This window comes from Pollachius pollachius (assembly GCF_949987615.1).
Source record: "Pollachius pollachius genome assembly, chromosome: 5".
Lineage (NCBI taxonomy): Eukaryota > Metazoa > Chordata > Actinopteri > Gadiformes > Gadidae > Pollachius > Pollachius pollachius.
The window spans coordinates 5,578,127-5,605,237 of NC_136938.1; the positions used below are offsets into that span (position 1 = coordinate 5,578,127).

A 27,111-nucleotide genomic window follows, 5' to 3' on the forward strand; every position below is an offset into this window, starting at 1 on the left:
TGTGACTGGATTCACAAATTGCTACTCCCATCACATCCTGCTTATAAATGAGCACTATAATCCATTACATAGATACATGATTTAATTTGCCAGAATATACTTTTTATATAGGGCGATTTGAACTTAAATAGCATGGACTATTTCAATATTTTAAACGAGGGTAAGGAACAAATCACCAAATGTTCAGCCTCTGGAATATCAATGACTTGACTTCATAGGGTTCCTCACTTCACCACCGTGTCAGTCTATAATGTATTCTATCTGTATCACCACTTTACTTGGGCTTCTTTTTGCAGCCATTAGTGTAAAGGAACTCGGGCCAGGTGAGCTGTCCTTTGTCCACTTTCAGGCTGCCTCCCCGATACGAATGCAGACGTCCCCTCCCGGGCCATTCTTCTCCGGGCCCGGCCTGCTTCACCCCCTTGCTGAGTTGGTCGCAATCATTGTTCCGCTCCAGCATTAACCACATTCCACAGGGCGCAGCGCACCCCGTATACATCCTCGCATTCTTTCTCCGCAAACGAGTTCCAATGCGCAAATGCGTATTTAATTGCACTCTGAAGCCTCATATACAGCTCAAACTTGCATGGGAGTAGTATATAGATGTAAGTGAATTATACAAGCCGCGAAAGATTATCCGAAACTCAATTTTAGGAAATATAAAGAAAAAAGGAGCACAGGGAAATTCCTCCGCCGCAGCGCGCCATTGACTGTAAAGACCTTTCAACTTAACAAAAACTCAAGTTGACAAACGCATCCTGTGGCTGAAACCGGGAGAAAGAGTTTATTTTTTGCGGGGGAGAGGGGGAAAGAGGACCATGCCACACGTTGAGATCTCCGAGGAGCACCACACCGGCGGTGTGACCGACGAGCGACGGCTGTGACCCGGCTGCACCGCGGTGTTTGGATCTCCATGTGAGACGCGAGCAGGACTACTGGCTCTCTGGTAGTCGGACCCCGGACCCTAACCCTACCACCATGGAGCACTACGAGGACGATCGGGGACTCCGAGCCGCTCAACTGATGGATAACCTCTCCTTATACGAAGCTTATAATAAAGAAGGGATGTACAACGCGAGGAGAGACTTGGTGATCAACCCGGATTTGGATTTCTCGGCTCCGGCGGTCGCGGAACATAAAAGTAAGCCGATGAATGGCACCTCTGTGCCGCTGCACCAGCAGCATCACACCGTGGAGAATTACACGTCCGCCAACAAAGTGTACTGCGCGGCTTCCGCGCGTCCCGTCAACGGGAACAACCGACCGGTGCCGGTGGATTTCTGCGCACCTCAGAGGGAAGCGGTCTACAACGAGGATAGCTGTTGCACCAAATCCGAAGTGGCTCTGCCGTGTTACAGCGGCGCTTCGGAGAGGCCCAGGCGGTACTCTCTGGAGGTGCAGGGGCACAGGTACAGCACGGGGAGCAGCGCCTTTGACGGCGTGACTTTGAACAACAAGCCCGCCGCCCCACCCGGCAACAGGTGCAACAGCGTCTGCATCACCACCACCAGCGCCGGTCACGACGGGCGATTCAACGCCACCAGCCCGCGGTCCAGCTACGCTTCCTCTCTCTCCTCGCAGGAGCAGAGCAAGCACGCCAGCCCCAGGTCAAGCATCAGCAGCCCCCGCACGAGTTTGGTGGTCCCCGGGCTGCAGGACAAGTACACCAGTCCCCGGTCCAGCCTGGTCCACTGCGACGGGAGCAATGTCCTCAGTCCCCGGTCCAGCTATGCAAGCACAGCCAGCGACACCAGCAAGCACTCCAGTCCCCGGGCCAGCCTCAACAGCTACGACTGCTGTAGTAAGCCGAGTAGTAACCGCACGAGTGGGATAAGCATGGGCTACGACCAGAGACACGCCAGCCCCCGGTCGAGCACGGCAAGTCAGTACTCCTTCACTACCAGCCCCAGATCCAGCTACTCTGACTCTCGGTATGGGCCCATCCTCGGCAACCACGACCTCGAGGGGGTGCTTTTGCACGGGCTGTCCGTGGCCAGTCCCCGCTCCAGCGTCTGCAGCCAGGAGGGTGGCAGTGCACGGCCCGGGACGGCGGCGAACTGCGTGGTCAGCCCGCGGTCCAGCATCTCGAGTCACAGCTCCAGAAGTTCCCGCAGCTCCAGGGGGTCTATGAGCACCTACCCGGAGCTCCAGCTGCCCTCGCCGCGGTCCTCCATGCTCTCCTCCAGCCTGCACGAGGACACGTTGCTGCAGGAGTTTGGAGACTCGCGGGGAGACGGGACTAATGGGATTCAAACTCGCATACATCTCCAGGCGCTCTCGGCGATGCCTGAGTCGCCACAACAGCAGCAGCAGCAGCAGTCGGCCCAGACGGGGGGGAGTGCAGACTTGACCGCGGGGTCTCCATCGTCATTTACATTCGGGTTGTCGTCGAAAACACCTGCCTCTGGGCAAAGGTTTAAACTGCCCTACCAGGTAACCCCGTGCCGGGAGAGCGGCCCGAGCCAGGCGGAGAAGAGGCTGGAGGCGCTCACCTTGGAGCTGGAGAAGGAGTTGGAGATGCACATGAAAAAAGAATACTTTGGTAAGTGAAAGCAAAGCATGGAGATCTTTGAGTGGTGAAGACTGAATGGAAAGAAATGTCTAATCACGCATGGTCTGTTGTTTACACGCCCTCAAAAATGTCACCATTAACTCTTTTATATAAGTAAGGTAGGCCTATGCGTCAATAAGGTATACAAGTCGTTCTCCATAAAGACCCGAAACCACTTATATCTAATGATTGCTCTCATTCTGTGTGTCAGTTTGTTAGTTGAAGTCTTCTTTCAGGAGTTTTATAGAGAGACACCCACGCACACCGTTCTCATCTCGGTTTGTGTAGCATCACTCTCATCATGTTTTTACCACACCACCCTCAAACCCACCCAGCCCCCTCTGAGTTGACCAGAGCCGTTAGCAGAACAGCGCTGCCTGCCTCAGCCAGGCTGCCGTTGACACGGCGCAGCAGCTACTGAATGGGCCTCTATGTCCCTGAGGCAGATACCCTCCACTGCCTCTGTGAGGGACCTGGCTTTGTTGGAATGAGCGCCGCATTCAACCGCTGGAAGAGCTGCCGAGTGACCCACCGAGTCTGGTGGGCTTTTAGCATTTTGACCTCGGGTCTTTTAGTGAGGCATTCAGGGGGGAGACCTCCTCCCCCCTCGACCGTCTCTCCTCTCCCCCTTTTAACCGCCTCCTAGAGAGAGAGAGAGAGAGAGAGAGGGACAGAGGGACAGAGGGACAGAGAGAGAGGGACAGAGAGAGAGGGACAGAGAGAGAGAGAGAGAGAGAGAGAGAGAGAGAGAGAGAGAGAGAGAGAGAGAGAGAGAGAGAGAGAGAGAGAGAGAGAGAGAGGGGCCCTTCTTTGCGTCGGCCTCATGTGGGCACCGCCGAGCCGCCTCGCTGGGGCCATGTGTGGCCCTCTTTGTTTGTTGTGGTGGGCCGGCGGTGCTGTGAATCAACAGCTGGCCCCGCCGGAGCCCCACCACAAGAGGCCGTTGAGCCCCCCCCCCCCCCCCCACCCACCCACCCACCCACCCACCCGCCCTGCCCAGAACCCCCCACCCCACCTCCCACCCCGCGAAGCCCTTCATTAACCAACCAGTGGGGAGTCCCAGCAGCCCCAGACACTTGGCACACGGTCCGGGCTGGAGGGGCCAGACACAGGGTCGTGGGGGGGGGGGATGGGGTTTGTAAGCTCTTTCACCTGCCCAGAATCCTAAGGACAGCAGTGATGCACACATTGACGCAGGCAGGCGCGCGCACACATTGGGACGCAATCACATGCCTGCACAAAAAGCACATGCTCACTCCCTCACACGTACGCACCCACACACAATCACATGCAAACACGCACTCATGTGTGCACGCACTCATGCGTCCACACACACACTTATTCACTCACATGTAATGCACCAACATAAACCAAGACACACACACACACACACACACACACACACACACACACACACACGCATTTACTCACACACACACGCATTTACTCACACACATACACATACAAGCACGTGCACTGGAACAGGTGTGTACACACAGATGCTGACGTAAGCTGAACACAAACCCCCGTTGTCTCGTCCATAAAGCCATAACCTCTCGTTGCATCACATAAACAAAACAAATCAGAGAGTACTAGCGAAAGGATGCTCGGATTTTCAGTAAAAATACATTTCTTTGCATTTCCTTAACAAAGCAGTTGAAATAATTTGGCACAAATACTTCTTCCCACTCCCAGTGGCAAACATAACTCCACCCGTCCCTCAACACTTCATCAATCCCTTGGACTGTCCTTCCATCGCTCTCAGCTGTTTCATTCATACAGAGAGGGATTATGGGATGGACAGCATCATGTCAGCACTCCACCTATTGAACTTGACGTTTCAGCAAAGACCGCTGGACAGCCGTACTTAAGACAGAGCAGTGTCCTCATAGTAATAACATGAAGCCATCAAGTAAGATGAAATGATGTTAATCTTGTAGACCGTTAGTTCTCAAACTGTGGTGGTGCGCGATATGCTATTTAGTGGTATGCAGAGGATTGAAAAAAAAAGAAAGAACAATAATATATATATTGATTAATGTGGTCACCTGCTGTGTGTGTCAGTTCTAGTGCTACCACTTAGTACGGCTGACAACAAAAAATAATATTATTTTGAAGAGTAAATGTGCCTCCTGCGTGAGATGTGCGTAGCTGAATAGGGCTGCAGGCCTACGCTACTGTATGTTATATTTAATAATCGCGGTCATAATGGTGGTACTTGGGGAGACATATATTTTTCTGAGGTGGTACGCGCTATAAAAAGTTTGTGAACCAATGTTGTAGACGGTATGAATAACAGCAACAATACTGAGTCTAGCAAAGCTCACTGCACCATCTTACTGAATGGATATGATCAACTATTAACCGATACACGATTGACACTGTGATTTACCTCAAGACGTACTAGAGAGTAAATAGTCTGCGGCCTTGCCGCTGTTCCCTGAAGTGTGTTCACATATCATTACACAGCGCTGAATGGAGGGAACTGGGATGGCTGTGTGGACTTCAGTCATCCCAGCACGGCACAATAGAGCCAGTGTTCTGGGGTTATAATGATAGGGCACACTGATAATATGCCGTCAATGCACAAAGATAGTTTTTGAGACTGACATGAAGAAACGTTTTTATAACGCGCCTATTAGATGAAAAACAGGGCCTTCGTCTGTCCAAACAGAAATGTACTTTGTGCCGCAAAGACAAGATTACGGCCTCCTTTCAAACGGTGACAAAGGCGTCCAGTATGAAACTGCGTGTTCCCCTTTCGCCTCGGAGAACTCCCGTCTTGTTTTTAAAAAGACAGCGGAGGAGGGGTGGTTCTCGTTCTTGTTCTTGTTGTGTTTGTCCAGATGACCCCACTAAGCAGTTCAATATGAGCGTAACTAGCGTCAGCTTATTAGAGGTTATGAAAGTGTGTCTCACACCACACTTTCATTCTCAAACTGCCACCATTCAGTAAATGACGTACACCAAGGGTTTAGTCGAACCGTTACCATGCTGAAGAATCTGTGCCAAACCTGACCAGAAAATGGTGGCCTTTGTTTCTCTCGGAAGTCCGGTCGGACGGCCGGCATTTCTTTGCGTTGGCAAAGCTCAAAACTTAATTACAACGAATTTCAACAGAATTGTGCGACCTTAAAGCTTTATCAGATAAAATTCCTCGGACCTCATTCTGTTATCAGTGCTAAGTGTGAGATTCCGGTCACAAGTTCAGCTTGGTTAGGAAACGCTAATATTTGACCATGATTCGGTGGCACTGGCATGCAGAAATGTCTTGAGAAAAGGAAACCAGCTAATCTGTGATTTAGTTATCGTTTACCCGTGCCCCTTATCTTCTTCTACTTTGTGATACAATTGTGTTTCAACATTTGTGCACAGGAAACCAATTACGCAAGTCTAACGATACTGAATCATGAAGGAATCAAACATCTTTATGATTACGTCACTGAAAAAAAAAACGGTTGCTTGGCGCCTAAACTGCCCTAGCTTCCTCTGAATCGCGGGGGGGGGGGGGGGGGTGCACCGTCTCCCCTGATGGGATGTTGTGTCCTGTCGTCGTGGTGACCCTGGAGTCACCCCAGCCCAGGCGTTGACCCTGTCCTCTCTGTGGAATGTGACCCAGGCAGTGGCCGTCCTGCCTCTGAAAGCCTGGAGATCATTACTCTGTTGCTGCGAAGGCCAAGAAGCCTCAGAAGTCTCTGCTCAGTGATCCCATCTCCCTCACCAGAGCTCCCAGAATTCTGGTCCCATTGACCAGAAGGGCCCGTCCAGTATATATAAGAAGCATCCTCGATCCCAGGGTGACTTTTATGTTCTAATTGCGGCATTCAGCTGCACGGCTGTATTGTCGTTGGCCGTCTGTTGGCACGGCCGACCTCACGAAGCTGGACTGTCACCAAGAGGTCACCGGTTTCAAATCCCCAGTTCAGCTTGGACTGTTAGGTGGAAATGGTGAACAGTGAGTCTCTGTTAGTGGGTCCATCAGCCAAACTAAACGAAAATACAAATTATGCGATTTCAGTAGGATGGTTGGGTAAGATCGAGACTGGACAGGTTTGATTAGGATGTTATTTCTAGACGTCATGATACATAACCTGTGGATATAAATATAACTTGTAGGTCTAGGTGGAAATATATTTAGAGATGGTACACGATTGTTCAGCCCTCAAACCTGAGGGATGAAAGGTCAATCCAGAGAACATAATGTGATAAAGTCGTTCACTGGCAGCATCTCAAAACCAAGCTAGCGAAACACAATTTTATTCTGGAGATCCTTGGTGAATGTTTGACTGAAAGCATCGATAAAACTACCTGTAATTTCTTACTGAAAAATGTATTTTATTCTTACAGTTACCCCTGTTCATGCTTAGTTCAAGGCACTGTTGAAATCCCAATGTTGTCGACATGTGAATGACCCGAATCTAGGCCCAAATAACTTAACATCTATGTCTCCAACAGGCATATGTATCAAATGCGGAAAAGGAGTATATGGAGCCAGCCAGGCATGCCAAGCGATGGGAAACCTTTACCACACAAACTGCTTCACCTGCTGTTCCTGTGGTGAGTACGACCCCTTCCACTACCTTCCACCCCGGCTGGCTGAGACACGGGGCTGCCTGTGTGTGAGGCCCAGAGTGTCAAAGTTCAATGCTTCACCAAACCTTTTTTGCAGTGAAGGCAATGTCCAGCAGACTGCCTGGTTCCTCATGTATGGCTGGCTATATTTAGATCGGACAATATTGGAAGTAGACCGAGTCAGAATTTGCTTGATCAGGGATAATTGTAACAAAAATCGCAGATCGTATGCGTTTGTTTGAAATTAAGCAAGGAGGAAATGTGTTGTGTTAAGCAGTAGTCACAGCAGTCAGCAGTAGTCACGAGTATTCCTCCTTTGTCCAAAACCGTTGGACCATTTGAAGCCTTCTGAATAAGGTTGTTTCTGTCCAGTCTCTGGCCACAGCTTCACACTTTACTCCATCTACAAACCGTATCTCTCTCTATCCACCACAATCCTTACCTTTTCCCTGTCCTCTTCTCCTCCTTCCTCCCCTCTTCCTCTCCTCTTTCTCTGTCTTCAGCGATTATCACTGGGTTTTTTGAGATGGTTTGTTTGCTTTGAGCTCAGGGTTCCTCAGTGAGACATGTGGTGAGTTGATTACCAGTAGTTGTTAGTTTAGTTTTCGCCCCGCTAATGACCACAAAACAATGAAGCTGTCATTTAATCACCAACCGCAACACTATTGTTGATCATCTCAAGTGTTCACACTTCGTGTGTGTGTGTGTGTGTGTGTGTGTGTGTGTGTGTGTGTGTGTGTGTGTGTGTGTGTGTGTGTGTGTGTGTGTGTGTGTGTGTGTGGCAGCGAGGCCCACTGTTACCAAATACCAGCCTCCTTCTCCTGTTTCTATTGGAAACAAGAGGAAGATTTCGAAAGAAAAGTTCCTTTTTTTTTTTCTTTCTTCCCAGCAAGGTTTCCTCCATTTCTGTGTGTGCTATTCATGGCCACCGATCTCCCTGGCTTGGGAAGAGCTACATATAATTTACATGTAACTAAATCCACATTCCTGCCCATTTGATTGTGCAGCTGAAGAATGGAGGCCAGTGTCTAGTTCCTAAGGTTATGCGTTCACCGAGAAAAGTCACCTTTGACCTTGATACTATATCAAGATTCAAAAGTGTGTGTCACAAGGCGGTTTGGTTATTTTTCCTGGGGAGGGGGTTAATTGCATGTTTACGGTACCTTCAGTTGGGTTTATTTTTGTGCGTGGGTATTGTGACAGCTCGGGTCGGCCTCTTTATTCTTAAGGGCTCGCAAGTTGTGTTTACAAATGTTTGTTTTTTTTAACTACTTGATGGTACCCTTCGAAAAGCAAATAAAACACCCCTTCTACAACCAAAACAAATCCTATTTTCCTTTTTTCTTTTTGTAGGTGAACACAGTGCATACATCAATCCTGCGACAAGTGATGAATATTAAGAGATTAACTGTGTGCTTTTTTGGGGTTTGGGGGGCCACTCAGGTCTCAGATCAGTGACCCGGTCTCGTTGCTTCGGGTCCAGGCCAGCCCTCTGATGAATTAGTGCCCGCTCCTCTATCGAGACGGTTTATCGCTAGCGTAAACCAAGCGATGTATCATCTGACCCCGAGAGAATGGGAATGTTTTCTTTTTAACCAGTGTTTTGAAAGCTCCTGAGAAGTTTGTTACACAGTGCCTCCACTTGTCATAACACCATCCAGTGATAAATCACGGACAGCCTCCATTTTTGTTTGTTTGCTTGTTTGTTTGTTTTCAATTCTTTCCCTCCGGAATAAGTCCGCCATACGGAGGCGCTGGGGCTAGAGCGAGGCCAGACTGCGGCCCCGGAGCCCCGGACCCAGGGCTAGTTCAGCAGCCATGGGCTTTGTTTAACCATGCATAATTGAGCCCTCCTCTTGGCTTACTCCCATGGTTGCACCCTTTTTCATGAAATGGCCAGGAATGTGAACTACCCCCCCACCCCCCTTCGCTCTCCTCTTCAGCCGGCCTTCCCCGGAGGACCTCAATCAGACAGTCACAAAGTGTACCAAGGCCCGCTTATCAGCTCGGGGCCGGCGCGCTGACGGGCTCCGGACAGACGCGGAGAGGAACGCATACACACATGTGCCGGCCCCCTACTGCTAACATGGCCAGCATTCCTCCGGCGTTCGCCGCAGGCCGCTGCAGCGTGCGTCTGGTCCGTCGGTCAAGCCCTGCCCTGGACTGGAAGAAGAGAAGACAGGAACTGTTAGCTTCCTCTATCCTGTATGCGTATATACGGTGACATGACGTGTTTTTTTTTTCTTCGTGTTTTTTATGGAAGCATTCCAATGCTATAACTGTCTGATCTGCTGTGGAAGAAAGCAGTAGGCACTTCTGCTTTTACCAGCCCTGTAGCTCTGCCACAGTGCTAACCCTTACCATCCTGTTTGCTGCCCTTATTTGAGGCAGTGGGTCCTCTGAACAGAGAGAGAGGGGTGGAATAAACACTTTATTTCACCACGCAACAGACGAATAAATGACAAATAAATTTGTTGTTCCTAGTTGCGATTGACTTTTTGATAAGATATCACGACATTTGTGTTCTTCACGTAGGCAGCCTTTGTTCAACTGAAAATCAAAATGCATTCTGGGTAACGTTGTCTCACCCTACCTCGTAGAGCCATCATGTGTGTAGGGCCATCTGGAGAGCCAAAATGCTGTAACACTCCACCCATTGTTGAAATGTGGGATCCTTCCTACACCTTCACACAGGTTGGGAGCGGTAGGGTGTGGGGACACTACTAAATGATCAAACAACATTCCTTGTACAATTCAACATTTTTCCACATCACTTCAATGCGTTGCAGGGCAGAAGATTGAAAGGTTCTGAGAACCCATTTCAGGTTATTATGTATGACATTTTACACCCTTTGGTTTCCTGGAGTTCCGGTTCCTTGTATTGACGTGTGATTCATAGAATACCTTTTTTCAATTTGCGTCGGTTTTTAGCCATCCCCACCGCTCCTGCTGTACTCATTCTGTGGTAATTGCGAGTGACGTCTACAATCTTGTAAAGTGTAACTGAAAAGAGTGCTTAGATTTCATAAAAGATGGACCTCGATTCAGTGGCACCTGTTAGTCCATTGTCATCCAAAGGGCTAATTATACGCATTTACACCGAGTGTGAAGCAGCTCCTGGTAGAATTCTCCCAGCGGACAATATGCCCACTTATTCAAATCTAACTATATCAGGCAGGTAGCAAGGATAGGAGGCGTATTTGTAATACAATGAAAGTCCTCCCTAATAGACCCAATAACCAGTTATTAGAGCTACACTGCCAAAGTGAGAGGGTCTTAATTCTAACCTACGTGCCTCGTTGGATCCTGAAATCGATCGCGGTCAACTGTTACCGTCGGTTGGATTTTGCCATTTGGAAAACGGTTAAATAGCATGTGACCTAAGGACCCAAGGTGGATTCGACTACCCCTCTGGTGTTCATGGAGGTACACACTTCATGAAACCGAAACATGAATAAAGACAGAGGAACTGAAACGGGAAAGGTTTTGCGACGGCCAAACTGTTGGTCATTCGCCTGTGAACGAAGATATTCCACCACAGGTAACCAGCGCTAATGGAGCTGTTCACCTTTCTGCCCCTCAAGTCCTGAATGCACCACTCACAGCTGAGGGATGAACAGCAACAAATATTTTTTGTTGTTGCTAGGCAACTTCACGACTCCACTGTCAATCAAACCTGACACAACCCTGTATCTTGAGGCGGTGTCTTTGGCAAGTTTCAACAGTTTTTTTGGGTATCTAACGCAAGGTAATGAACGGACACAGAACACCTGTACTTCTATTCAAGACGTAACTTTCCACAGAATCGAAATAAGACTATGTTGAATGACTTCCACTGGGATACGTTCAGCTCCTCTTTAAGCAGATGTGCCCCAAGCAGAGAAAGGGGCCCTGGGAGAAAGGAGAGTCTGCAGGAACACAGAAGCTGCTCAAATGTCCGATGGGCCTATAGCGGGGCCCGGATGAGTCATCAGCGTCTGCTCTGGCTGGCACTGAGACACCAGGCAGTGGCTGGGTATAGACTGGATGTGTAGTGTAACACAGTTTGACACAGTTAAGGACCTTCCAGCTTCAGAATAGCTTTTATACACGTGAAATGTGTTTTTAAAAATGGCGCTTTTAATTCTCTTATCAGCGGTTTGACTGTTTTTTGTTATCAAACCCTTTCGTCAAAGAGTTTGGTCCTGAAATGTTGGTGTGCTCGACAGTTGGAGAACAGAATACCTAGAAAATTATCAACATGGACTTTGAGCATGTTGTGAACTCTGTGTTGTCAGCATGTGTGGCTGAACTAAGGGAGATGCTGTGCGTCCAGCTTTTACTCTTATAAGATACACACCAAATGCGCACGAATACCCGGTGTGTATGAATCACAGTTTGATTGGCATCCTGATTCCAGAGGGAAAATATGTGGAAAAATGTATTTTTTGGAATCCATTTACTCCTTTGCATTGATTTTAGCATAAAAGTAATCAGGAGGTTGTCTCCCCCACATGAGTGACTTGTGTTGCTCTGGGAGACTCGGCGTACATTCTGTACAGTCTGTTGTTTTGTCATACAGGAATATGTATGAATAGGAAACCAATATCTGGCGGTCGCTGCTTAACCTGGAGATCTGGGTGATTCACCATTATCGGTTTACCTACTCTTTTCCACCCAGCTCAATCCTGCGCTCTCTGTCTCTTTCTCTTTCTCTCCGTCTCCCTCTGTCTGTCTATCTTTGTCCCTATATCTCTTTCTGTCTCTCTGTCTCTGTCTCCCTATGTCTGTCTATCTCTGTCCCTATATCTCTCTGTCTTTTTGTCTGTCTCTGTCTCCCTATGTCTGTCTAGATCTGTCCCTATCTCTCTCTCTGTTTATCTCTTTCCCTCTGACTGTTTGGCTCGTTCGCTCGCACACTCGCTCGCTCACACTCTCTCGCTCGCTCGCTCACACTCTCTGGCTCGCTCGCTCACACTCTCTCGCTCGCTCGCTCACACTCTCTCGCTCGCTCGCTCGCTCACACTCTCTCGCTCTCGCTCGCTCGCTCGCTCTCCAGCTCCCCTTCCTCATGGCCCCTCTCTTCCTCCCACCACTACCCAGGCTGCAGGTGATAAAAGCCCACTTGTCTGGGGGGATGAGGGGGGGGGGGGGGGAAGAGTGGAGGACAGGGAAAGGTTACAAGTGGAAGGATGACGCTTGTTTGTGTCACGGCCGTGCATTGATTTGAGCAGAGGTCGACCTCCTTATGTTTGGGAGAGTAGTGTTTGTTGTTTTGAGCTTTTCCACAATGAATGATGAAACACATTCGCATTCTGAGATTATAGTATTATTTGAAGACACCCATCCAAATTGAACGGACAAATTATGAGTGTGTGATGTGAAAGAGCACATTGTCTGTCAGAGGCTGACAACAATCACAGCATACATTCAGAAATGGAGTGCTATAAGTGCTACAGGGCTGTTCGTCTTGGTTGACTCCATGGAGACTAAACAGGATATGGATCTATGCTTTTCATGCTCCATGTGTGAAGCTTACAGTCCACGCATCACTCGAGGCGTGGGGAACTCGGAGCCCTGAGAAAGAAAGCGAAAAACCTCAAAGTATTTCAAGTGTAAAAGCAGCTATTTGCTCCAAAGTCCCATGCAAGTCGCACAACCACACTGGGATTCAAAACGCCTAGGGAAAGCCCTACAGAAGCAGCAGAGATCATAAAAAGGAACGTCCCAATGTGGGTCATGCTAAACATGTAAACAATTCCTTGGCATACATTCCCCGAAAAGCCAAATTTGTCGTGGAAACAGGCCGAAATGAGAGGATTTCATGTGGGAACAGTGGGCTAGGCTGAGAGAGCTGGAATGTTCAGTCCCAACTGCCAGTGGAATGTTCCACCATTGATGTCTTCGCCATGGTAACGCATCACACACTTTGAGGGATCCCGCATCTGAAGCGGCGCGGCCCACTGCGGCGGCAGCGGCGGCGGCGACCGCAACCAAACCGGCAGCGGTATTATCTCCCCCTCTGTCCGCTGACCAAAGGGACAGATTATCGACCGGTGGAAAGGTTAAATGTCTGCTCTATCGATTCTGCTGTGATGAAAGAGATCCAGCGCACTGTGGGCCCTCTCCGGGGACAAAGGGCTGGAAGAGAGGGAAGTACGGAGCCCTCCCCCTCCGCTGCTCCTCAGGGAACCAGGGGGGGGGGGTGGGGGTTGGGGGGTGTCATAGGGGTGCAGGGGGAGGTTGAATGGGACCAGCTAGTGACCTCAGGCAGAAGGAATGTCGTCGTCCCCCCCCCCGTCCCCCCCCGCCCGTTTGCTCAGCGGTCCCTCTCCCCTCGTCATCAGGGGACGGGGGCCTTTGTGTGCCTCCAGACCCCCTCCGTGGAGCCCCCGCAGCGGGCCAGAGGAGCAGAGGAGCACGGCCCTCCCGGAGGAACGCCACGGCCCCGCCGCTGCCAGCCCTGTAGCTCTGCCCCAGTGCTAACCCACAGCGCCCTGTCTGCTGCCCTCACTGGAGGCAGTGGGTCCTCTGCCCCAGTGCTAACCCACAGCGCTCTGTCTGCTGCCCTCACTGGAGGCAGTGGGTCCTCTGCCCCAGTGCTAACCCACAGCGCCCTGTCTGCTGCCCTCACTGGAGGCAGTGGGTCCTCTGCCCCAGTGCTAACCCACAGCGCCCTGTCTGCTGCCCTCACTGGAGGCAGTGGGTCCTCTGCCCCAGTGCTAACCCACAGCGCCCTGTCTGCTGCCCTCACTGGAGGCAGTGGGTCCTCTGCCCCAGTGCTAACCCACAGCGCCCTGTCTGCTGCCCTCACTGGAGGCAGTGGGTCCTCTGCCCCAGTGCTAACCCACAGCGCCCTGTCTGCTGCCCTCACTGGAGGCAGTGGGTCCTCTGCCCCAGTGCTAACCCACAGCGCCCTGTCTGCTGCCCTCACTGGAGGCAGTGGGTCCTCTGCCCCAGTGCTAACCCACAGCGCCCTGTCTGCTGCCCTCACTGGAGGCAGTGGGTCCTCTGCCCCAGTGCTAACCCACAGCGCCCTGTCTGCTGCCCTCACTGGAGGCAGTGGGTCCTCTGCCCCAGTGCTAACCCACAGCGCCCTGTCTGCTGCCCTCACTGGAGGCAGTGGGTCCTCTGCCCCAGTGCTAACCCACAGCGCCCTGTCTGCTGCCCTCACTGGAGGCAGTGGGTCCTCTGCCCCAGTGCTAACCCACAGCGCCCTGTCTGCTGCCCTCACTGGAGGCAGTGGGTCCTCTGCACCAGCTCTGAACTGAGAGAGAGGGCTGGAAAAAACGCTTTATTTGACCAGGCAAGGGACGGGTAGACAATCTACTTTTTGATAAGATATCATGACATTTGTGCTCTTCACGATGGCAGCATTTGTTGAAGATCGAAATGCCTTCTGGGGTACCCTACCTCACCCTACCTCATAGAGCCAACATCTGCATGTGGCCCTCGTTGGTACTCCTCTCCAGGGCCGGCTCCCCCACGTCCCTGGGAAGGGGTTTAGGGTTTGTCCCCCCACATTCGCTGCCAAACCACCCAAATGCAAATCGGGCCTCCAGTCTTAAAAGTCTCACCTATTGTGCGGCCCGGCATTCCTTGGCTGCTGCGGCCGTTTATGTGGGTGCTAATGTATCGCCGTGGGCCAGTGTCGTGACACCCCATGAGAAATATACATAAATTGTCGTGCGGGGAGCGAAGCGGGGGGAGGGCGCTTTCCCATGCCAGGACCCCTATAAAAAAAATCAATGGTCGCTCAGGACGGCAATTAAATCCCACTAATCGGCTGAATTTATGAGCCCCGCGTCGTGGCTCTGATGGGGTGAAGTCATCGCAGACCCAGAACCCGGGCCGGGCCGGGGGCCGCTTCATTAGAACCAGCCCGGAGACAATGGGTCAGTGTGGTCAGTTTGGTGATCAGTGAGCAGGGAGATGAAAGATGGGCCCACATAAAGGGCCACCCCATGGGGTTCCTGGAGGTCTGAGGGTGGTTTATGCGGGGGAAATATGCATGGTGGGTATTGTGTGTGTGTGTGTGTGTGTGTGTGTGTGTGTGTGTGTGGATATCAAGTTGTGTCTGGATGTTTGATTGTGTGTGGATATCTAGTTGTGTGTGGATGTTTATGTGTGGATGTTTGAGTGTGTGTGTGTGTTTCTTTGTGCGTGTGTCTGAGTGTGTTTGTGGATATCTAGTTGTGTCTGGACGTTTGTCTGTTGTGTGTGGATGTCTGGATGTTTGTGTGTATGTGTTTTAGTCTGGATGTTTAAGTGAATATGTCTGTGTGTGTGTGTGTGTGTGTGTAAGTCTGGATGTGTGACCGTGTAAGTCTGGGATATTTGTGTGTGTGTGTGTATGTGTGTTTGTGTGTGCGTGTGTCTGTGAGAGTTAAGTTCATGCTCCATGGCTGTAGCCCCCTCAGATAAGGTATCAGGGCGGGGGGCGGGAGACATGGGCAGAGCAATGACAGCTTGAGGTTCCCTGGATTGATTGTTGGCCGTTCAGGGAGTGTAATCCTGTAAAGAGCAATTACGTCCGATTGGGTCTGAGACAGAAGAACCAGCGGTTTGACACCTACTCCAGCCAACCAGCTGTCTCCATCCTCCTGGCTCCTGTCCTAGTGGGCCAATCGCAGACAGATGGTTAGAATCCATTTATTGACTGACCAAAAAATGAATTCACGTAGAAGGGTCACAGGTTATGGAGACGATATCATACAAGATGAGAGGAAATACTGTAAGTTGAATGGTAGTGGAGATCTTATCTCTGTTTATACAGTTGGTAGCAGGTTATGTTACCTGAGATCCTCACCAAATCTCCTGTTCTGGTTCATTTTGTTAGTGATTTAGTTCAACAAAAGTATGCATGTACACTAGCGTTCAAAAGTTTGGGGTCAACCAGACAATTCAATGTTTTCCATGAAAACTCACACTTTTATTCAACAGTGTTCAGCTGTGCTAACATAATTCCACAAGGGTTTTCTAATGATCAATTAGCCTTTTAACACGATTAGCTAAACAATTTAACATTAGAACACAGGAGTGATGGTTGCTGGAAATCTGCCTCTGTACACCTATTCAAGATATTCCATTGAAAACCAGCCGTTTCAAACTACAATAGCCATTTACCACATAAACAATGTCTAGACTGTATCTCTGATACAATTAAGATTTAAACATTGAAAGTTTTTCTTTAAACGATTAGGATATTTCTAAGTGACCCCAAACTGTAGTGTATGTGGAATCATTTAAAATGGTAATGATGATGTATTTATATAATACACACAGTTACAGTTTGAGGATTGTCTGTTTGTTGTTTATCTTCATCCCAGTTGTTGTGGTCATTAGTCTCGTTTTTTCTGGATTCCCGCCCAGTCGCTGCGGGCCATTCCTGGCCTTTCCTCCCTGACCTTGGATTCTGTACAGCAGGATTCCTGGAAGCGCTGAGGGGTGAGGGGGCTGACGTTCCTAACGTTCATCTGCCTTTTGTCTTCACAGGGCGGAGGCTGAGAGGGAAGGCCTTCTACAACGTCAACGGGAAGGTCTACTGTGAGGAAGACTTCCTGGTGAGCAGCGCCTCATTAATCTGGACAAACAAACGCACACGCTCACGCACACGCACGGGCACGCACACGCATGCATGGAGACACACAGACACACGCACACGCAACCGGCACACACAAACACACATTGTCTTCCTGTGTGTATATCATTGTGTAATCATTAATTTTGTTGTGTGACAATTGTGTCAGCTGAGTGCTCCAGTAACCCACCTCAAGGCTAGAGAGAATAAGGGGGGGGGGAACTCTATGGTGTGTGAGTGTGTGTGTGTGTGTGTCCGTCGGGGTGGGAGGGGGGTGTTAAGGCAGAAGGGTTCAGAGGTCACCAAAAGCCACATTCTCCAACCCTCTAGAGGCAACATGCTGCGGTTACTGCTGCTCCAATCAGAGCCCAGGATCTCCCCTCCCAGCTCATTTCCCCCCCCCGTGTCCCCTGAGGGGGGTCCGAAGACGCCGCGCGTCGCCGGCAGCACTTAACAATTAAGGCTGACTGCGGGGGAGGGGCCTGGGAGGGCCGTCCCAGCTGTTGCTCTCCAGGCCCCTGGGTTCATTCCCCCCCCCCGACGCTCGGCTAGGCTGTTTGGTTACGGGCGGACCCGGCGTCTCAGAGAGCAACAAGACACCACCGGCAGCCCTCCATGTTACCGGCCAGATTACTGGGAACCTCGAAAATTAAGAAGGGGAAAAAATGAAGTCAACTATAGAAACAAGGGCCGAAGGAACAAGTTGTGAGGACCGGTTCGGTACCCCCCCGGTCGTCGCGGTTTTGAGTGTGTTTCACCTGCTGGTGGGCGGGCTTATGGGGGGCTACCCACCTGCTCCCAGAAGTACACTAATCCTGGAGCTTGGGTTGAGGGGATGAGGTGACCAGACTAAGCCCCTTCTATCCTTATCCTTGGTGTGGCACAGAGCCTTCTGTCCCGCCCCCCTGTAGAGAGGGCTGTGAGGGGGGTGGGGTGGGGAGGACTTTGGTTGGCAGATGGCTGTTTTTGAAGAGGAGGTCTCAAAACGTCTCCCCATGGCGGCCCCCTCTTCCCACAGGTAGTGGGGTGCATTCCGTGTGTGTGTGTCCCCACCCCGGGCCTACTGACCTACCCAGCCCAGCAGCTCACAACCTCCAGGGTGTACCCCCCGTTGGGTGTTCCCCAGGGCGTCCTTCGGGACAGGCCTGTGTCTGGGGGGTCCACGTGAGGACCGCCCAGAGGAGAGCTGCTGACGGGACGGGGGGCTGTTTGCTCCTAGGGATTAGTTGCGTGTGTTTGTGTGTTTGACTCTTTTTGGGTGTGTGTGGATCTCTCAACACACACGCACGCACGCACGGACACACACACACTTCACCATCCAGGAGTAGCTGAATGCAGTGGTTGTACAGGGCAGCTCCCAGTTGCTGCTGGTTGAATGCTATGATTGTACAGGTCAGCTCCCAGTTGTTACCAGTGGAATGCGCTGGTGTTGGTGGTGGTGGTGGGCAGATGCTAGTGGCTGCCAGGCGAGGACTTTGCCCTGGCCACCGTCCAGCAGTGAATACCTCCGGTTAGAAAAAGGAAAAAGCCCACGGGTCCACGGGGGGGAAGATAACGGCCCAGTAAATGTGTTCCCAGTAAATGTATTCCGGAAATAGTATTTGCAGCATTAAATAAAGGCTTTGGGTAGAAAATATTTTATAATTTGAACCTGAAAGGACTATTTACTATTCAGTTATTGTCAGAAACGATTTTTCAAAGCCGTCTAATACCTTGAAACTGCTTCAGTTCCAAGGTATTAAAACAATACTCTTTCTTTGTGAAAACACCCGCGTTGTAGTTGAAGGCAGGTGTTACATTCCACCCCACCAACAATATTGATTACACCCTCCCTCCTAGTCACACAAATCAATAGCTAACCTGATCCGGAACCACATCGGACCAGTTCTCATGAGACATGGTGTCCTTCTGTCCTGCTTGACCGTGAGTCACGATCAGCCACAGGACGCCTCCCGCCCTCTCCCTTCTCATCCTATGTGGGGGGGGGGGGGGCGATAGGACACAGGGTTAATGGGTATAAAGAGACCAGCAGCGCCCCCTACGGACACACACCCAGCAGGACGGCCGGCGTGCAGACGCAGAGCTCCGCGCTCGTCAAAACAACGCAGCTCCGGCCAGCGCTAGCGTTGATAACGGAGGACATCCTCTGAATTCCTCGGATGTTTCACCGTTTGTGATTAAAAACTGTTGTCTTCTATCTCCCCCCCCCCCCCCCCTCTACCCCACAGTACTCTGGATTCCAGCAAACGGCGGAGAAGTGCTTTGTGTGCGGTCACCTTATCATGGAGATGGTAAGAGAGCTTTATCAGAGAGGATCCCTGATGTGGGACAGGCAGCAGGCCTGGCAAGGCTGGGCAGTGTGTTTGTGGTCCTTGCTACAAAGTGAACCCGCCAGCATGCTTGTCTAAAATCGGGAATGTTCTCTTTTTGTATATTTTCTAGCGTTTGATCTTTGATGACATTTTTTTCACGTTGAGGTTTCACAACCCCCAACAGGCTGTTGGGTTTGTGGAATGATGTTTATTCACATGGTTGTAATTGGGGAATTAGAGTCTGCAGCCGTCCCTGTAGCGCCACACATTTTTATGCTTGAAAATGTGTGTTATTTTTCCAAAGTCTTATCTTGTGTGTGTGTGTGGGGCTGTGTGTGTGTGTGTGCTGGCATGTGTAGATTCTTCAGGCTCTGGGTAAGTCGTACCACCCAGGCTGTTTCCGCTGTGTGGTGTGTAAGGAGGGACTGGATGGGGTTCCCTTCACCGTCGACGTGGAGAACAACATCTACTGTGTCAAGGACTACCACACGTAAGGATCTCCTCCGTCTGGGTATCTTCCTCTTAGGGTTCTGCAACACCGCTAATGTCGGCCCAAATCTATTTTGCTATTGAACACAAAAAAGGTGTATCTTTGCTTTCTCGTCCAATGGATTTGAAACTGTAGCAGACTTAAAGAAGAAGAATTAAACCTAACAAATCATCTCTTAAAAACGGCAAGGAACAACGGAAGTCTGAATGTTGATGGAGGCCTTTTAAAATCGTACGTTACTTAGTAACGTGTGACTATGTAAGAACATAAGTATTATATTAAAGTTAAACCATGGCCATGATACCAATTATTTTTCAATTGTCTGTGCAACGGTTGTTTTTCACCAACCAAACAATGAAAGTCTGGGCTTGTTTTTACACCGCAACACAAGTAGTTGAGTCAGCCTCACTTGACCAGATGTTGGTCTCCAGTGGCTCCCATCTGATCTCTGTCGTACCATTGCTCTCCTCGACAGGGTGTTCGCCCCGAAATGTGCCTCTTGCAATCAGCCCATCCTCCCTGCTCAGGTGAGCACCCCCACCAACACTACCACCCTCATCTGAACTGGCCCCACCACCACCACCACCACCATGCAAGCTATTCAGATCTCTCCTTGGGTCCCGTTAGCGCTGCATAATCAGCCTTTTATCTGGGCGCACATCATACTGCTTACAACCTTTACACGGCTCCAGAGCTCGTCGGAGCCCACTGCCCCTCTTACACCACGTTAGGCTCCAAAGAATCCAGATCTAATGGATGATTGACACGTTTTCCCATCCGCGTCTTTAAATAACTCTCAAACTTGACGATTCGAGGCAACCCACGCAGCCTTAATTAGCCGAAGCAGCTAATGTAGAAATATATCCAGTAGTCCCCTGTCTGTTTTCAACTGAGATTATCGTTTAAACAAATCGGCTCTCCAGCTGCAGTTAACCCACAAAACAAAAGAAATGAAGATGGTTCTAGATGGCGTGTTGTTCATGATGATTACAGGTGTTATGCATATATTTGAGATTAAGGGCCTTTAATCTTGTAATCAAACACCCTAGCCACCATTACACTAACCTGCCCCCGTAGTCTGTTATATCAGCTACAACGCTTCAACATTCCAGACAAATGAATGCACAGAGAAAGGCTTCATCCAGAGTGCTTTGAGGAGTCACCCTGTGATTGTCGTGGTTATGGAAAGCGTCTGGACCCCACATAGTCAGATGACATGGATGTGTGTGCTCCCCACCCCCCTTCCAGGGCTCTGAGGAAACCATCAGAGTGGTGTCCATGGACAGAGACTACCATGTAGCGTGCTACCACTGTGAGGTAAGCGGATGCGGTTGTCATGGAGTATTTGTTTGCTTTCTAAGGCGCAGTAGGAAAGCTTCTGAAGCACGACTTAAAGATTTTAATATTTAACATTTTCTTTGATAGATAAAGGTGTGACTCATCGCTCTCTCTCACAACTTTGTTTGAGCTTTATGCAAAAAGAATAACTTGACATTCATTCAAATATGATTATCATACAAAGGATTAATTATCTAAATATTCATTTTTTATTATTGAAGTGCGATGAATCGAGCCGTAATGACCTGTACACCTTGGCGTACGGTTTTGATACAATACTGGTCAGTTTGAAAGCGGATGAGCTGAGATACAACAAGATCCAGCCAGCCTTAATGATTCACAACGGCGGTCTCATGGGCACTGGCTGGAGACACGATGCAACCGCAATTATTAACACTACCACACACACACAGACACGCACACGCACGCACACACACGCACACAGATACACAGTTAAGTGGGGGTAAGAGCCGTGGAAGTAGACGAGACATCTAAGAAAAAAACGGTGATTCACCATCTCAGTCTCTTGGGGAATGAGAAACCAAATGAAAAAACACACACTCACTCGAACACACTCACCCACACACACACTCACACACTAACACAAAGAAACATTTGTGTGTAGTAGACATATGCTGTTCTCACAGCTGGTGGCGGAATTAAATCTTCACTGAACAAACACACACCAACACAATCTCACACACACAATCTCACACACACCGAGCGACAACATGGGTGACTCATTGACGAGACGCATTCCGGTGTTTGGCTCAGAGGGTTGATGAAATTTCTCTAATCTGGTCACTCAGGTGCCACCTCGTCCCAGCCAGCGGTCGCTACACCTGCAGATGATTCACTCTCTAACTAGACTCAGTCTCACACCGCCACGGCCCATGAGCACGGCTACTGTGATCACTCCGGAATGTGGCTGTGTGTGTTCATTGGCGAGACACTTAATATACAGCAATTAACAGCAAGATGGTTAAAATATAAGGAGTTTCTCCTAAAAGCTACTATTCTGTGTGTGTGTGTGTGTGTGTGTGTGTGTGTGTGTGTGTGTGTGTGTGTGTGTGTGTGTGTGTGTGTGTGTGTGTGTGTGTGTGTGTGTGTGTGTGCGCGCGCTTATGCCTGTGTGTCTGCTTAATGGGTGTGTCAGAGACACCCCATGTCTCTGACACACCAATTGGGTGGTGTTGTATGATGACAGACGTGGGTGCCATTTAATTGCACATTATGAGTTTCCGTATTTAACAAAACAAAGGACAAATCTCTCGTACGGCCGAGTTTCGATGGGCAATCAAGACCCGCCTCTGAGTGCAATGCGGGGCGTGGCGGAATGTCTCCGACGTCGTCTTCGGTGGAATTCTGTCCCTTAATCGTCCATCATGGTGTCTGAGTCTGGCCTCCGTGTCGCGGCGATAACAACAGCGTTCCCCTTCTTGATTCCACACATTCCAACCCCACGTGGGAACCCATCAAGGAATTCCTTAAACAAAGATCCATCATTCCACAGTGCTGCGGGAGGGAGGGAGGGAGGGAGGGAGGGAGGGAGGGAGAGTGGGAGAGACGGACGAGTGGAGGGAAGGAGGGAGAGACGGAGGGAGGGAGAGAGACAGACGGAGAGGGAGGGAGTGAGAGACAGAGGGAGGGAAGAAGGGAGAGACAGAGGGAGGGAGAGGGATCAAGGGAGAGAGGGAAGGAGAGTGAGACAGAGGGAGGGAGAGAGAGACGGCTTAATCAACCTGGCGAGGACAGAATGATTGCATATTTGGCTGTATCGCATATTAAAATCACACAGTTGGTTGGACATACCTGAACTTTGCTGCTCAGTGTCAGACCCAGCTAACGGTCTAGCCACCGGGGGGATGCACCTCGTAGCGACCTAAGTACGACTCCCATGGGCGGTGCCATGCTACAGGTCCTTCCCCCTGTCTTCCAGCCCGCTTACCTGTTCCTTCCGATCCCCTGCCCATAAACGCGTAATAAAGCCTCGGAAAATATCTACAATAAAAAATAAATTGTAAAAAAAAAACGTCACTATCACACATTTACATGATGGAAAGACAATCATTCATAAGCAAGCCGAGCTCCATACAGGTGACACACAGCCAGTGCCGCGCCCCGTTTACCCAACACCTGTGCAGGCAGGTGAAGGGTCCTGGCTGTCATAGGTCAGGTGGGGTGTTTGGTTGGTTTTGATTGTGGCCCCTCCCCCCTGCAGGACTGCGGCCTGCAGCTCAACGACGAGGAGGGCCACCGCTGCTACCCCCTGGAGGGCCACCTGCTGTGCCACGCCTGCCACATCCACAGGCTGCAGACGGGGTCGGGGGGCCACGGCCCCCACGGCTACCCGCTGCACGTCACCGAGCTGTGAGGGGCCGCCACCCGGAACACCGCCCGGACGGACCACCGGGACAGACGACGTGGGCTGACCCCGCTCCCCGGCCCCCCGAGACGGACCAAGACTGGCAGGCATCGAGCCAAGAGACCCTCACAAACACAGTCTCAGACACACACCCACGAACACATGACCATGAAAACGCACACATACGCACACACACACACGCACACAAATTCGAACACACACGCACACACACGCACGCACGCACACACACACACACACACACACGAACATGGCCTTGGTCGTGGTAAGACGCGCCGGGGGAAAGTCCTAATTTCCCTTTGATGCTTCGATGTCCAGAGGCCAGTGCGGCGCTGCTCATCCCTGGGGGGGTCTAGAGAGCTCCAGGACAGTGGACAGCTGGAGACCCCCAGGCCCACACAACGCTGGGAAAAAGGGTCCGACAACACCCACTCTATCTGCGGTTCACATATCCCATCTTCCCTCTCTGATCTGATCTCCCCCCTTCCCCGGGCCCCCCCCCAGAGGCCCCGGATGACGTCACACCCCCTGACCCCTCGCACATTTATGTTTCTACACGCGGAGGTCTTAAAAGGGAAGAAGAAGAAGAAGACAAAGAAGACGACTGCTTCCTTCAGTTCTCTCTCTCTCGTTTCTAAAGCGTTCCTTCAGTGGTCTTAATTCCTCTGCGTTGGGACCAAAGGGGGGGAGGTGGGGGGTACTTTAGTGTCCCAGGTCCATTCGAGGAGGGGGGGGTTGATTCCAGGACAGGTGGGGCTGGACATCCCCCTCCCCACCAGCCTGTTCCCCCCCCCCCAAGGGTGGGCTTGGCGTTTGCCCTGCTATGCAAGGTCTATGAAGGGGCATCCAAGCATGACACGTGACTCAGACAAACACTGGTAAAACACACACGCGCACACACACACACACACACACACACACACACACACACACACACACACACACACACACACACACACACACACACACACACACACACACAGGTGCCATCACTGGATCAGAGGACCCTGTTTCGTTCCACTGGGCTGAACCGTGTGACCATGAGAGATTCACAAAGCGTGTCTTAATGAATGACTTTATTCCGTGAGGAAGGTAATACCTTAGATGCACATAGATTGTCTTTTTTTTTATATATGAATATATATTTTGCAGATGTTTTCCACATAAACCCCCCCCCTAGGAGTCGACGTCTTGTCCTCTGTCACGGCGTTTCTCAGTGAGAGACCGAGGCGAGGGCCGTGTCACTCGCAGTGTGTAGTGTTGTGTGTACACACGACAGAGCGTTTGTGCGTTTGTTTCGATGGAACACACTGCTGTGTGTGTGTATGTCAGTCGATGTAACACGTTACATCAGGACACAGTTTATGTAATCCACTGTCATACGGTTTATTTTATAACAAACTGTGTAAAACGTTAAACATTGTTGTAGTGTATGCATAACACTGGTTATAAGACACTGTCACACTGTATATAGCACTATAACATACACTTTATATTTACATATAGTGGATGTTATAGTGCTGTATAGTACATACACACATATACACACATCCATATATTTGAATTCATGCATGCATGCGTACATACATGTATGTATGTATGTATGTATGTATATATATATATATGGATGTATGTATATGTGTGTGTATACATGCATCCATATACATATATACGTATATGTGTGTATGTGATTTTATATATGCATTTGTGAGTGTGTGTGTCTCCCTGTGAATCTTAACCAAACACGATTAAACGCTTTCCTGGGTGTTTGATATGGAAGCAAAGCACGTTGCCATGGATACAACCAACCTAGCTGGTATGGAGAGCGTTGCTCTTTTAGCTAATTGAACCGGGAGTTGAATAAAAGACACAAAACACCGGTTCTGATAGCCCACACCTCTACAAAACAACCACCCCTAACCCGAAGGTGGTGTTCTGGGAAGGTGGTGTGGCAGCGAGCAGGGACCCGTCCTGGTGAGTGTTTGGTGCGTGTTTGGTTAAGAGGGGCAGTGGCACTGGGTGGGACTGGGAGACACACTGCTGGTTTGTCGTTCCAGGCCACTGGTTCACTGCTCTCCGTCGTCTCAGTCCTCCTCGGACCGCTCCGACTGACTGGTTCACACTGAACCGATCCCCTGACTCTCCATCACATCTCCCCTCGCTGCGCACCAGCATCACTGCTGACGTTCTCTCCCTGGGGACCCCAGTAAGGGGGACCCCAGAGCGAGGGACAGACCCTCTGACACGGGGACTGGAGGGTGTTCCGGGCTCCGCTCGGTCTGGTTCAAACCGGCTACCCTTAGTGAGGCCCTCAGCTTCTTGAGAGGGACTGGATGTTGGGTTGGGGGATCTGGTCGCTATAGCAGCACTTAAAGAACAGCGAGTTACACGGAAAGCCTCTGTTAGGTGTGTGTGTGTGTGTGTGTGTGTGTGTGTGTTTGTGTGTGTCAGGTGGAGATTCCTGGAAACGCAGAGTTGCTGGTCCCACCCGTGTCTCTTGGGAGTCTTCCTCGTTAATCGCGGTCTTCTTCTTTGTGTGTGTGTGTGTGTGTGTGTGTGTGTGTGTGTAAAAGTGCATGTGTGTGAGTATGTATGTATGAATGAGGTTCATGAATGTGATTTTGCTTGCTTGTGTGTGGCTCTACATGCATGCCACTGTGTGTGTGCGTTTGTGTGTGTGTGCGGGTGTGTGTGCGTTATGTGTGCGCACCAGTGGCAGGGCCATTGAGAGCCACGCAGCGTCCAGCAACACGAAGGCTTTCTCGTCACGCTCTCTCACTGTTTTCAGCCTAATCAACACTTTGCATTCCCACCAACTCGTTTGTGTAACATAACAGCACGTTCAGCCCTGCGTAAATCACAAGTCTTTGCCCTCTCTGAGAATCGGAGTCCCTCATTTAAACATTTCAGAAGCTGGCCTGGCTTCGACATTCTTGACTGTCATTGTAACAAAAGACAACACAATTAAAATGAAACCGCAGACAGCACCCTCTCTGCCAAAGCACACGCGATGGCCAATCCTACTTCCTTATTGGCTCAAATTGATGCCATGCGATATCCCACCTGTAGCGTCGATCACCTGTGTTTACCAGAGAGGGTGCTGTTCCTGTTTGCTGTTGTTGGGTGACTATTTACAGTGCCATGGTACCCATTGTGTGGCACACCCTGTACCCGCTTCTAGAAGATGGAGATGTCTCTGTAAGCCCCACTGGACCAAAGCAGGCTTCCTGATACACATAGTTCACCAAGTACTACTGAGGATGTTGTTTTGAGAATGAGGCTGAGCGAGAGAGAGAGAGTCCAACCTCAGAGGTCTCGCTGGACTGAAACGTTTTGAATGTAATGAGAAATATTGTATGGTGACTCAATGTGGTTCTGCTCTGTTCCTGGATTCAGATCAAGCATTTTATTTTAATGAGGAAACTTAAAACAAATTCCGGATCTTTCCTTTGCTGAGTCTCAGTGCAGTGATGTGTGTTACCATGAACTGGGCCAACTGAATCTCTCTTAATACGTGTCCTATATGTCTTCTGCAGCGCATCGTGATTCCAACTTCAATTTTTTTACTTTTGTTTCAGAAGAAGAAAAATAATGTGTTTCCCCGAATTTTGTATCTTTTAAAGATCTCTTAATTTCCCCCTTTGAAAAAAAGTACTATATTATGTCTGTATTCCATAGCCCCCGGCTAGTTTCCTTGTACATACAGAGCTAGGATTTGTTTTGTATGGTCCTTTGTAACAGTGTGTTCATCTGTTGGAGAGGCCTTGTATCAGTAGTTTCATTAAGCACATCTTTACTGTCTTTTGCATCGTTCCATGTTTTGATTACCTAGATGGTTCATGAAAAAGGAAAGTAGATCTATTTATCTAAACCTGAAAAAAGTCTAAAGTTATTTAATGTATTAAA

The 27,111-nt window shown here is 50.0% G+C and overlaps 1 protein-coding gene across 1 annotated transcript; it reads left to right on the plus strand.

Moving 5' to 3' along the window:
* Nucleotides 1-734: 734 nt before the first annotated feature.
* wtip (WT1 interacting protein) lies at nucleotides 735-27,111 on the plus strand. Its single transcript, XM_079736817.1, has 8 exons — nucleotides 735-2,542; nucleotides 7,007-7,108; nucleotides 16,598-16,665; nucleotides 18,911-18,973; nucleotides 19,354-19,484; nucleotides 19,960-20,011; nucleotides 20,733-20,801; nucleotides 23,044-27,111. The coding sequence occupies exons 1-8, from the start codon at nucleotides 979-981 to the stop codon at nucleotides 23,194-23,196; spliced, it is 2,202 nt and encodes a 733-aa protein (XP_079592943.1). The 5' UTR covers nucleotides 735-978; the 3' UTR covers nucleotides 23,197-27,111.

What these genes read in the sequence shown, in the direction of transcription:
- wtip (XM_079736817.1), top strand. Translation starts at nt 979, where the DNA reads ATGGAGCACTACGAGGACGATCGGGGACTCCGAGCCGCTCAACTGATG. An exon ending in CTTCACCTGCTGTTCCTGTG is followed by an intron (nt 7,109 to 16,597) that starts GTGAGTACGACC and finishes TTGTCTTCACAG; the next exon opens with GGCGGAGGCTGAGAGGGAAG. An exon ending in TAGCGTGCTACCACTGTGAG is followed by an intron (nt 20,802 to 23,043) that starts GTAAGCGGATGC and finishes TCCCCCCTGCAG; the next exon opens with GACTGCGGCCTGCAGCTCAA.